This window comes from Tamandua tetradactyla, chromosome 2 (genome assembly GCF_023851605.1).
Source record: "Tamandua tetradactyla isolate mTamTet1 chromosome 2, mTamTet1.pri, whole genome shotgun sequence".
Classification (NCBI taxonomy): Eukaryota; Metazoa; Chordata; class Mammalia; order Pilosa; family Myrmecophagidae; genus Tamandua; species Tamandua tetradactyla.
Window position 1 is genome coordinate 125,844,945 of NC_135328.1, and position 12,734 is coordinate 125,857,678.

Consider the following 12,734-nt stretch of genomic DNA (forward strand, 5'->3'; position numbering starts at 1 on the left):
CCTGTCTACGTGGGACATGACTCCCAGGGGTGTGGACTTTTCTGGCAACGTGGGACAGAAATCCTAGAATGAGCTGGGACTCAGCATCAAGGGATTGAGAAACCCTAGAATGAGCTGAGACTCAGCATCAAGGGATTGAGAAAACCTTCTCGACCAAAAGGGGGAAGAGCGAAATGAGACAAAATAAGTGTCGATGTGTGAGAGATTCCAAACAGAGTCAAGAGGTTATCCTGGAGGTTATTCTTATGCATTGAGTAGATATCACCTTATTATTCAAGATGCAATGGAGAGGCTGGAGGGAACTGCCTGAAAATGTAGAGCTGTGTTCCAGTAGCCATGTTTCTTGAAGATGATTGAATAATGGTATAGCTTTCACAATGTGACTGTGTAATTGTGAAAACCTTGTGTCTGATGCTCCTTTTATCTACCTTGTCAACAGACGAGTAAAACATATGGAATAAAAATAAATAAGAGGGGGAACAAATGTTAAAATAAATTCAGTTTGAAATGCTAGTGATGAATGAAAGGGAGGGGTAGGGGCATGGTATGTGTGAATTTTTTTCTGTTTTCTTTTTATTTCTTTTTCTGAATAGATGCAAATGTTCCAAGAAATGATCATGATGATGAATATGCGACTATGTGATGATATTGTGAATTACTAATTACCTATGTTAATCTTATATTTCGTTTGTTAAATTTTTTTAATTAATAAATAAAATTTTAAAAATTAATTAAAAAATAAAAAGAATACATCTAGGAAAAAAAAAGATCATCACTTAACGGAACTTTCTTGAGACATTTCTTCTAAACCAATCTTCACACAAAACACCTCCAAGTCCCCAAAGCTCTCAGGCAAACTGGGATAGCCCTGGCCCCTTCCTCGCACCAAGTGCAGGCATGAAACAATGTTCTGTGCCTGCTGCCTTGCATTCTAGACACAAACCCAGTCCTGAATCCTGTAATTCCCACAGGGTTCCTGGGTCAGATAAATCCTGAAACCCAGAGGGGCCAACCTCTCCAGGATTATCCATCAGTTATACCCCCTTCTCCTTTAGTGTGGACAGCCCTTCTCCACATGAAAAAGTCAGAATGGTCATTGCCCAGACATCCCTATAGATTGGGAGAAAGATTAAAGAAGGAGGAGGTATAGCAGAGAGAATATGATTTGGAAAATGAGTATGGCTGCTGAATACTCTATTACTATCCTTTCTAGCTTCCAGTGTTTGGGAGCAGCTAGGAGGAAAAATCTGAGATGGTGGAATGGTAGCCCAGGACAAACTCTGGGATCTGTTCTGTAACTACTTGTTGAAGTGTGCTTAGAAAATTATTGCTTTTTTCTCTTTGCTTTGTATATATGCTATATTTTACAATAAAAGACATTAAACAAGCAAAAAATATACACAAACCAGGCTAGAGGGGGAGACAGCACCTCCACCAGGCTCCCCGCCACTGAAAGCCTCAAGACTGCAATGCAACAGCTGGTTAAGCAACACTGTGTAACAAAGAAGGCAGAGGCACCTCCTCTAACCCAGATAAAACACAGACTGCTTACATTTCCGTAGGTCTCATCAAAGTGTGATACTGCTATGGTGGACAGCGAGTCAAGAATGCACACTAAGATGCGGTGAAGAGCTCCGTGACCCTGGGCTCCTCCACAAGGCACATGTGGGCTTTCACTCCCAGCAGTGCCCCTGCACAGCCGGGACCCCCCACATCCCCCCTGGCACTCAAGATCCCCCAGACACATGACACGCAGCCACTGAAGCTGGGCGTCCTGCATGCGAAGCATACCCCCCATCCCCAGGTCCCCTCCCTGCTGACCCCAGATGCCACCTGAAATCTCATCCACGGGAGACCTGGAAACCAACCGCGCCCCTCGTGAGCCCGGATTGTAAACTTGCATCCTCAAACCCGGCCTGGACCCCAAATCACTCAACCTTACCTTTGCTCTTTGCAGCTCTCCTCGGGGAGGGCGACACGGGCGCCTTCTCTCTCTTACAAGAGCAGCTTTTGGGCCTCTTGCCTTTCCCCCTTGGAGCTTCAGCGAGAGAAGAGAGAAGGGAAGGCAGGAGGGAGGGTGAGTGGCGAGGCAGCCTGGGGGATCTGCCACACTCCTGACCCCACAGCTGGTGAGGTGCGCCGGAGACACACGTCCTACACCCCTAAGTGTTCCGTGCACGGACCACCCCTGTGGGTTCTCCCCTGCTGGGGTCCAGCGAGGCCACTTCTGTCATCGTGAACAAAGTCCTGTGCATCTGGCGGCCGCCCCGCTCCAGGCTGTCTGCTCCTGAGGGCAGAACCCATCTCTGGGCCCGCAGGGACTCATAATGTTTGTTGAGTGACCAAACGACCACATGACCCAACCACCAGTGAACACAAGTCACCACCGCGTGGCGGCCAGACCGAACCTGGGCTTCGGCTATGGCGAGGAGGGGTGAGGAGGGGCCATCATACCACAACTTGGGGACCCTGGGTGTGCAGAAGTCGCCCAAAGCCCCAGAGCAAGTGTGGGGGCCAGACAGGGTTGTGTGCTCGTGTTGCATTGCTTGGGTCAGAGGTCTCTGTCCATGGCTGGGAATGGGTGCTGCATCTGTGAAGACCCAAAGAGCTAACGGGCCGGGGAGCCTCATGAGGGGCCGGGCCTGCCATGTCCAGTGGGGTTGCCCACGGCTGGGTCTTGTGGAAAAATTCTGACCCAAAGACACCCTCCCCTCAGGCCTCCACTGGGCTACTGGGCCCAATCCCTGACCCTCCTCCACATTCTGGCTCCCAGTCCCCAGCCCCTGCTGGTGGGAAGGACTTCCAGACCAGAGGAGAAAGGAAGTGTGTGTGTCCGAGAGGAGACCAGCCAGCTGCCCACTGAGGCCCCGAGTGTTGAGGCCCACGGATGTGGCCTGGGCAGTCTCCTGAGGCGGGCTGGGCTGGGGCAGCTGCCAGATGAGCCGGTGTCACTGGGCCCCAGGGCAGGATGAGGGCAGAGCATGACTGCAAGCAGTCGCCACGACCTGCAGCCGGAATGGAGGCAGCGGGAGAGGGTTCTGTCCTTGGCAGTCAGTCGGGCAGGCCCCTGGCACCTTGCATAACCCTGCACTTGCTGCGCCCCCATCCATCCACAAACACACCCGGGGTGGGGCATCGACCACCTTCACCCACCCCAGCTCTCACGGGTCGTGGCGGTCCTTGGGGGCCTGACTTCTGCCTCCCCCTCTCTCACAGAGGACCCAGAAGCCCGGGCTCCCCCTGCTAGAGCCTCTCACTCCACCTTCCTTTGCAGTCTTCCAGTTCAGCCCCTCTCCCTGGGCCCCCTTCCTCCACCCCAGGCCCTGCACCGCAAGCTCCTGGAGCCCACTGTCGTTCACTCAGATGGTTCCCCTGCCATCTGCAACAAAGGACAAACTGCTTGGCACGGCCCTCCAGCTGCCGGGCAGCTCCGGCCCACCCTCTATCGCTGCCCCTCCAGGTATCGAACGAATAAAGAGCAAAACCCCAGTGCTGCGTCGGCTGCTGAGCCTGCCCCCACCTGCTGTGCCTTTAGCACATCATCGCCAAAGTGGGGCTGCAGCCCAGCAGGGCTGACCGAAGGACAGGCAGGAGGGTCTCCAACCTGCAAGGACTATGGGGGTCTCAGTCCCAGCCTTTATGGTGAGCATGGGGCAATCCAGGGCAGGGAAGACGTCACCTATTTTCTGCAGAAGCACTTTCAGCAAGGAGTACCCCCTGTCAGCCCTGTTCCTGCAGGAGCCTGCCCTGTAGAGTCTCCCTAGATTCCTTCCCTGCTGCAGAGGGTTAGAATGAGGGCTCCAGAGAATGGAGACCTCCTGGCTGACCCTCAGTGTTCTCATCTGTGAGTGGGGATAATAATGGAGCCCATTAGATGGGGTGAGTGAGAACTCGCACGAAGTGTGTTTGGTCTTGCACTGTGCTGTCGAACTACGGCCCGAGGGTCTGACCCCAGCAGCAGAGCCACTCACCTGAAGCCTGGCGCTGGGGTATCTGGAAGGGCTCGTATCCCTGGCCGGGGGATGCCTTGTCCTTGATTTTGCTCTCAGCTGCCCTCAGGATGCTGAAGCCTGGGGCAGGATGACAAGAAGCAGAGGGATTTGATGAAGGGGGTGGAGAAAAAGTTCATTGACAGCATGTCAACGCTTTAAACATGGAGCCTCTGGCACCCTGCATCTGGGAATGTGTCCCATGGGCTCCATCCTGGACCCATGCCTGGGTAGCTGGGAAGCAGGCTATGGACAGGTGTGAAGGCGTGAGGCCACCAATGGCAAGGACATCTGCCAGCCAGGTCTTCGTGGACCAGGTTGGAGATGCTCTGTGTATACGCAAGCTGGAATGCCACGTCCTCCCGACCCCGAGCACGGTGGAGGGGGGGTTGCAACAAGAGAGGTTTATGGCAGAGAAGAACATAAAAATGCACTCCTACGCCTTAGCCAGAGCAATTTGGGGTTTGGCCAGAGAACGCAGACAATGTTTATTGTATTCTTTTTGTCTTTGTTTTTGTTTTTTTTAGTTTGCCAAAGATGCTATGGGCAACAAGAACTGATTGCATCATTTCCGTCCATCTATATTTTCTAAACGTCCTACAATAAACAGGTGCTGCCTTTCTCACACAGAAAATGAAGCTGGGTTGTTTGTTTGTTTGTTTGCTTTTAATACAAAAATAAGAAAGCATCTCTCATGTCTACTGAGAAAAGCTTCTGGTTTGGGTTTCTACTTTTAGTCCCAGCAGGGAAACCGAGGCTTGGATATTTTTTTTACATTAGGACTCCTGCCTCCAGGAAACATTATTTGCCAGACGGGAAGCAGCAGAAGCTTCAAGATCCCACTGGGCTTTTTAGGGTGTTGGTACCTGAGCCCTCCCCACCCAGACCCTGCCCCTGACGGCGCGAACCCCGAGTTCCCCAAGGCCGTTGGCTCAGCAGCCTCCAGCCTAGGGAATGCCCTTTCCTTCCACTCTTCCCCACGCTGTTGTCTGGCTTCCTCTCCCGCGCACAGTGCCTTCACCTTGCTGTCACAGATTAAGCGTGTCCCCCCAAAGTCACACCCAAGCCCTAAATGGAGAGAGTGACCTTATTTGTAAACAGGGCCGTTGCAAAGATGAGATCCCCAAATCCAATGACTGGTGCCCCCATCAGTAGAGCCTCGGACAGACCCAGGGAGATGGCCCTGTGACGATGAGGCAGCTGCCCAACCCCAATGGCTCTGAGGCAATCGCCCTGGGGACACTCGGATTTCAGACTCTCGCCTCCAGCACTGGGACACACCATAATAGTGTTGTGTTAAGCCCCCCAGGCTGTGACACTTTAGCAGGACAGCCACGGGGAGCCGAGACCCCACCTGATGAAACCCGTGCCAATGCACCTACCTCCTGGGTTCCATCCCCACTCCATTCCCCGGACGGGAACGCTTGCTGGGGCTTGGGTGACACCTTGACCACCAGCTCTGAGTCTGCCCACATGCCCCTCACCCCTCCCAACAGCCTTGCCCTCCCACCCACCCTTTGCCGGGCAGAGCCACCGCTGACCTGGGTATGCTGGGGCTGGGGGGGCGTGTGCCACCCTGCAGACCTTCTTCTGGGGTGCCGGGCGGGGGGGCCTGCAGAGGCGTGAGGCGCTGGAAGGCACCGAGGTGCCCAGGGAACCACAGCTCGCCTGCCAGCGCGCCTGCGCCCGGATCCGCTCCCGGAGCCGCTCCAGCCGTGGGTCGCTCTTTCGGGGCTGCCGCTGGGGGCCCAGCACCTGGGGGGGGGTCTCTTGCCAGGGCCCGTGTGGGGGTGCACATGACTCGTGGCCCCCCGAGGAGCCGGACAGACGGCCGGAGGACACCAGGCTGTCCCCATCCCTGGCCTCCTCGCCTTCTGACCACCCAGGCCGGCTGCAGCTCTGCTCCTCGCTGTTGTCTGATGGGGACACGTGGGGCACTGTCCCCAGGGCGCCGGGCTGCCAAGGGGGCCCAGGCCACCTCAGGGAGGCCATGAGGCCAGCCTTGGCCGCGGGACGATGGAGCTCGCCTTCCCTTGGGAGAGAGAAGCAGGACGTGGGGCTCACGGCCATCCCAGACAGGACTCCACTGTCTTGGGGACACTCGTGCTCCCCACTTATTCTATGTCAGAATGCCCCCAGCCTAGGATACTGGGCTCTGATTAAAAGCCACCAATATAGGAGGTGGTATGCAGCACCTGCCTTCTTTCTTGGGTCCACAGCCTAATGTTTCTGTTATACAGATGGGGAAACTGAGGCTCCAGGGGGCCAGGCCGCCTGCCCAAAGAGACACGACGGGGATAGGAGAGGGACCCAGATTCCCCAAGTCCGTGCTCCTCGTGCTGGCTCAGCAACCTTTCAGCCAGGAGGGCATGTCCCGCCCCCACCGCCAAGCCACGCCCAAGCCCCAGCGTGGGGCACCCATGCCCAGGCTCACACAAACACTACCTGGGCTGGGTGCCGGCCCTCCTGTCGGTGGGTCCCACTGGGGCCCTGTGGGAGGAGGGGCACTGCCTCCGGCTGTCTTTGGGACACAGCTGGAGCATGTCCTGCAGGCAGGCAGGGAGCAAGCCCATGGCCGGGTCGGGTGCAGCAGCAGGGCCCAGGGCAGTGAGCCCCAGGGGTGGCCCCTGGCCTCTGCCCACCTCCTGGGGGTCCAACGTGCTTTCACATGGCAGCCTCGTGGTCTACCACCCCGCAGCCGTCACTGCCCAAATCAGCGCTGGATGCTGACCTGCCCAGGATGCTGGCCTGAGCAGGTCCCTGGGCCCCAGATGCACGCCCTCGGGACAGTCATTGAAACAGGGTGGGCACGGAGGGCCACCAGCCCTGGCCTGGCCACAGCCTGGGGGTGTCCTCCTTGGTGAGCTGCCTCTGCGTGGCAGAGAATTCTGGATGGGCCCATGACAGCATAATAACCCTGTGTCACTCAGCGACAGCTCAGTGACACCCCCTCCAGGGGCCCAGGCTGCAACCCTTCCCCAGCCCTCCTAGGTACTGGAGGCTGTGGCTGTGGTGAGCTGCCCGGGCCGAGCTGGGGGCTGAGGTGCAGCCTGAGCTCCACATGGGAACCTGGTAGGGGGTTGGGAGCTGTGGACAGCAGGGGGTGGGGAAGGGGAGGCAGTCTCAGGTGCAGGACTCAGGTTGGCCGGGGTGGGGTCTCGGTTGGGGGCAAGACCACCCAAGGTGGGGGTCAGGCTGGGAGCAGGTGCAGGCGGGAGGAAGGGGCCTGGGGCACAAGTCCCAGCAGCAGCGGAGGGCCGAGGCTCAGCCCTGGCGGACACTGCCCCAGTGCCAGGAGCTCCAGGGTTGTTTCCTCAGCCCCCAGGCTCTAGGGAGAGCACAGCTGCCCGTCCCACCTCCAACGGGTTTCCTTCACCTTCGCAATGACCCTGCTGGGCAGTGTGGGGGAAGGACACGCACTCTGATGTCAGATGGCCCTGGGCCCAGCATGACCCTAAGAGAGGGGCACAGGCTCTGGGGCCCAGCAAAGCCGGGTTGACAGCCCAGCTCTGCCCCGCCCCTAGCCGGCTGGGTAACCTTGGGCAACGGGAGACTCCACCCCCCCACCCCGGTTCCTGGGGTATTATGAGCATTTGGTGAGTTCACTTCTGTAGGTGGGAACTGAGCAGCCTCAGCATTCATCAGCGTTGGGTACATTCTTTGTATATTATTATTAACACTATTTTTAGAGCTGCCTAAAGCTGCTCCAGAGAAAGGGGCGTCCGCTTTGCAAAAGACCCCCTGAGCCCAAAGCAGGCCTGGAGAATGAAGCTTATTCCAAAAACCCTTTGCTGCGAATCAAGGGGATGGAGGGTTGCAGGCAGCTAGCCAGGCCCAGCTCCGTGTGGGTGGAGGGCCAGATGGAGCCCGGTCACCGGCAGACACAGCCATGCTTGTCCCAGGAATGGGGTCTGAGCCGCCAGCAGCCACGGTCAGCCCTTCTACCCACTGTTCAGAGGCTGCAGGCAGGAGGGAAGGGAGGAGTCCCCAAAGGCTGCACGAGGTTGGAAGGTAGCACCTCTCCATGCCCCAGCCAGGCTGCCCACTTCCTCTACGTGCAGAGACCCCCAGGCCTGACCAGGGGTAGGGCCTGCCCCAGCTCATCCCACCTCGTGGATGACATACCTCTGCGGCCGGGTCCCTCTTCCGGCTCTGTGCCCACCAGCCGGCTCTGCCCTGTCCTCCTGGCCACGGGTCCCGCCCTGCCCAGGCTGGCCAGCCCCACTGGGGACGTCTCCTGGGGAGGCTGAAATTGATCAGAGGTGGCCTATGTGTTTCTTTATGACATTGAAAGAGATCAACAGCCCCAGAGGGCTGCCCGCAGGGGCTGCAGGCGGGGAGACCCTGGAGGTTTGGAAGAAGGTTCCAGAATTTTCTGGACTCTTCCTGTAAATGCTGCAGGGAATAAGCAAGCCCACCCATCCTGCACGGTGGGCAACTCTACTGAGGGGACCCCTCCTTTCAGCCAGGCCTTCAGACCCCCAAGTCAGAGTTGATACGGAAAGGAAGAGGGACCCGGCCACGCAGGCAGCAGAGGGAGTTCTCTGAGGGAGGGGCTTGTGGCTACCTTCTCCCCATTAGCCGGGACACCGTGCAGGTGTGCGCTCCCTGCAGCAGGCAGCTGGGGTGCAGCGCCTCCAGCGGAGGCCACAAATACCACAGCGTTGGAAACGCTTTACTGCCAAGAAAGGCACAAGTATGGAAACAGATGCATGGTAAGGTGAAAATAAAATCAACCAAGCGGTAGCTCTGCCCAGCCACGTCCGTTGCGCCTCTTTCGCCCTCTGCCGGGCTCCTCTGAGGTCAGGCTGCGGCCGCTCCTCCGCTGGCCCCTTAGTCCCAGCTCCATGGTCTCAGGGCTCCTCCCGCCCCACCCCCGCCACACCCTCACCTGCGCCGCTGTCTCCCCGCCCCTGCCTGCCCCCCACAGGGAAGGTGGAGGCTGATATTGGAAGGGTGCAGCCACACGCCCATGGGCGCCAGGGATGGCTGGGCACCTCCGGCAGCGGCACAGATCCTACCCTATGGGTCTCAGAGGGGCGTGGCCCTGCCACCCCTTGATTTGGGACTTGGGGCCTCCGCTAAGCTTTTGTTGTCCTAAGCCGCCCGGCTGGTGGAGCTTTGAGCAGCGGCCCCAGGATGCTCAACCCAACTTTGAGGCACCGAATGAGCCCCCAAGCCCAGCACCTTCCCGGCGTGGGCACAGGAAGCCCCTCCTGCTGCAGCACCTGCTCCTGCTCAGTGTCAGCTTGGACGGCACCTGCTCTGGGACGATGGCTCTGTGCACACCTGCCCTGCGCAGGTGGGATCCTGGTGCTGCACCCCCTCCCCCCCACCTTGGAGGTACCCTCTGGCCGTCACCTTCCTCCCACCCAGGGCTGGAGACTCCTTGGGGGCAGGAGGTGGCCTTGGCTGCAGGACACGCTGCACACACTCATGTCTATAGGGTAGATGAGCCCCTGAGCCCACCAGGTGCTGTGGTGAGACTTGATACCTCCCCCTCACATGTCCTCACCACCTTCCTCTTCGAAGAGCACAATCTCCAGGTCTGAAGTGGATGTGCCTCTGCAGGCCCCCAGCCCCTACCACCTCCCCAGGGTAGACACAGCCCCAGGAGGGCACGCTTCTCAGCAGGAACGAACTGCCTGGCCAGGCTGTGGGTGCAACGATCAGGAGCCCCAGCTCCCAGCCATGCCCCAGAAGCATTGCCAGGTCCCAGCTGGCGGCCTCAGGCAGGTTCGCTCATCAGGAAGTGGGCAGAACATCAGAACTTCTTGCAAAGCTGGAACACACTTGGACTAGATGATATTGGGGTCTGACTCATGGGGCAGACCTGCCAGGCCCAACCAGCCAACCCCAGGCCCATCCCCCTGCCTGGCTCCACAGGTCCAGTGAAGGCTCCCTGGGGCAGTGGCTCTGCCCCTTGGCACCACGGGGGTCTGCCTGTCTCCTGGGTGGCCAGGCGCCTCTGCACACTCGGCCGGCTGCGGCTGTGGAAGGCACCCTAGAACCCCATCCACAGCGTATGCCACAGGCACAGTGGCAGCAGGGCGGGGAGGGGCCTCCTGGAAGCTGGTGGCGCTTCTGCTCTCATTAGCGACACTGTTTACTTCTCACTGCCTCACCCCAGAACAGCAAACCCTGTGCAGGCCCAAGCAGGCTCGGGGGACAGAGGCAGCAGAGGGGGAAGGAGAGAAACCCGCCACGCCCCCGGCTCCACCACAAAGAGTGCAGTGGCGGCCACGGCTGCAGCAGCCTGGCGCAATGCCACGCTTCAGCCCCAGCCGGGGGTCACATCTCCTTCCCCCCACCCTGGCTGCAGACAGACCCTAACTGGCCTGCACCCTGCCTGACGAGGGTCTCAGCTGCCAACCAGCCACACCCTGAAGCCATGGGCAGTGGGGACCCCAGGAAAGGGGGTCCCTGGAGCTTGAGGGTCCAAATAGAAGCATGTGCCGCTGCCCCAGCTCCCCAGGCCTGGTGCAGGCTCAGGGCACCTCCGGGGGAGGACAGATGGGGGGGGCGGGATGAGCCAGTTAGGGGGTGGCCCCACCAACTGCTCCCCTGGGAAACCAACAGATGCCCTGGCTGCAGGGGCCCCCAGGGGACTGGGCCCCACGTAGCCAGCAGATGCAGGGGCGGGAACAGGTTTGCATAATAGCCTGGGATTTGGGGGAGAGCGTTTGGAAAGGCGATGGGGTGAGGGGGGGAGCAGATGGCGGAGCAGAGAGAAAGAATATGTCCTGGCCTCCCAAGCCCTGAGTGCCGGCCTCTGCAGACAGAGACTTTCGGACAGGGCGGGAAGCAGTTAGGAGATGAAATTGCAGCTGCCTGAGGCCACCTCCAACGTCTGAGGCCGGTGCTTGAAAGCCCCCTCGGCTCATCAACTGAAATCAGGCAGGGCCCATCGTCCAATAAAACCCAGCCGCCCATGCGCTGCACAGGCACCCCCAGCCCCAGAGCTGCCAGTGAGCCCAAGCCAGAAGCAGGCTACGCCAAGGAAGAATGAAGGTCAGCAACTTTGGGTCCCGCCCCACACCCCGCAGGACCTGCTCAGGCAACAGGGACGGAGCCCAGCCCCTTCTGAGTCCTCCCCACCTCCATCCCACCCCTGGGTGGCCTCCTCCAAGGCTAAAGCCAGCGAGGCATGACCTGTGGTGGAGCCGGACATCCTACAGGACCCCCGCGAGGGGTCAGGCTTGTGCCCAGTAAGTGGCCTGGGCGTCCTCGGCCACCTCCTCACCACTCCCCAGGAAGGTCCTCAGCCATTGGGCAGACAACCCTGAGAGGCAGGGCAGATACTGGTCTTGGTACCCCCTCCCTCTTGCCCCCCAAACTAGGGGAGCTAATTGCAGCCCCATCCAGGAGCCTTCCCTCCCAGCAGCCCCTGACTTTGGCCCCTCTCCCACCACTGTCATGCTAATAGCTGGGCCAAATGCAGACCCATTCTGGGGCCAGAGCCCTGTTTATTCCCACTTGACACATGGAACATTGAGAGGCAGTCGGCAAAGGATGACCTGAGTCCATCAGAGGACAATCTAGTGCCAGGGACACCTAGCTGGCCTGAGGCCAGAGCTGGGTGCCCAGTGGGTGGGTCCTGGCAGGGTCCCACTCCCAGGGGCAGCCTGGGTTTGGTTGAGGCCCCACACCCTCTGATGGAGCCCCCAGAGGGGAAGACCCCCTCCCAACAGGACAGCAGGTTGGAGGTGGGGGTGCCTAGTCCGTGCTGGGCCAAGTTCGGTTGAAGAAGGAAAAGCCAAGCAGCCCCCCACCCCATTCCGCGGGGCGCCGCCTCGGCCCGTCGTGCAGGACTCAGCAGAGCCACCTTTCTCAGGTACTCACCGGCAGGCAGACCCCGGACGCCCTTCTCCGTTGGAGGTCGCCGGGGGGCAGCCATGGCGCGCAAACCCCGCGCGCAGAGCGCAGAGCCCCGGGAGCAAGGTACGTGGGGAGGACGCGCGCCGCCCCGGCGTTGCCAGAGAAACCCCGGCGTCCGCGCCGGCTCCTCCTCCTCCTCCTCCTCCTCCCCCCCGCAGAGGCTGGCCAGCCCGGGACACCCGGGGCCCCAGCGGCCACGCGCCGAGGGCCTCACCTGCGCGCCCCGCCCTGGCCTGGGTGGATGAGGTGGGGCAACCACCTGGGGCTCTCCGAGCCCTCCGGCACCTCCCAGAACCCCTCCCGGGCCCTCTCTCTGCCCTGCCACCCACCCCCTCCTGCTTCGTGCCCTTCCTTCCTCCCTCCTCCCCTCCCCCAGGTGACACTCAAACCAGCGACTCGGTCCTGGCAGGTGGCCTGGCAGCCACCAGCTGATTCCAACCCAGCCCTTCTTCTGAATCATGGTGACCCCTGGAGACGAGCTGCCCTGGCCTCGTGGACAGCGCCTGAGTAAGGCAGACGAAGGAGCAGGTGGTGCCATCAAAAGTGGCCCCATTTCCATCAACTCTGAAGAGGCCAGGCCGGGGATGCTGAGCGAAAGACTGCAGCCCTGGGACCACACACTTCGTGCGTCCCCTTGGGTGAACCCTCCTGACCAGCAGCTCCCCAGGGAGGAGCAGACTGGTGACCAGAGGTGGGGGTGGGGGTGGGACTCAGGCGCCAGTGCGTTCAGGGTCTCCTCTGGGGTAATGAAAACCTTCCGCCCTGAACTGAATGGAGGGGTGCAGGAGATTGGGGATGTGTTCAACGTTCTTGAAAGTGGTCATTTTTTTGTCATGTGAATTTCACCTCAATTAAAAAACCCTTTAC

General features: G+C 59.6%; 2 protein-coding genes across 2 annotated transcripts in view; one reads left to right on the forward strand and one right to left on the reverse strand.

Annotated features, from left to right (window-relative positions):
* The window catches only part of CCDC187 (coiled-coil domain containing 187), a 46,608-nt gene extending 39,501 nt beyond the window's left edge, over nt 1–7,107 (reverse strand). Inside the window, 4 exon segments of the mRNA XM_077129487.1 lie at nt 1,943–2,038; nt 3,972–4,070; nt 5,531–6,021; nt 6,435–7,107. Coding sequence (XP_076985602.1) covers nt 1,943–2,038; nt 3,972–4,070; nt 5,531–6,021; nt 6,435–6,562 — 814 coding nt within the window. The 5' untranslated portion in view covers nt 6,563–7,107.
* LOC143673806 (uncharacterized) lies at nt 6,944–12,734 on the forward strand. Its single transcript, XM_077148789.1, has 4 exons — nt 6,944–7,061; nt 8,571–8,704; nt 11,824–11,930; nt 12,244–12,734. The coding sequence occupies exons 1-4, from the start codon at nt 7,051–7,053 to the stop codon at nt 12,376–12,378; spliced, it is 387 nt and encodes a 128-aa protein (XP_077004904.1). The 5' UTR covers nt 6,944–7,050; the 3' UTR covers nt 12,379–12,734.

What these genes read in the sequence shown, in the direction of transcription:
- LOC143673806 (XM_077148789.1), top strand. An exon ending in AGTATGGAAACAGATGCATG is followed by an intron (nt 8,705 to 11,823) that starts GTAAGGTGAAAA and finishes CACCTTTCTCAG; the next exon opens with GTACTCACCGGCAGGCAGAC. An exon ending in CGCAGAGCCCCGGGAGCAAG is followed by an intron (nt 11,931 to 12,243) that starts GTACGTGGGGAG and finishes CCCCTCCCCCAG; the next exon opens with GTGACACTCAAACCAGCGAC.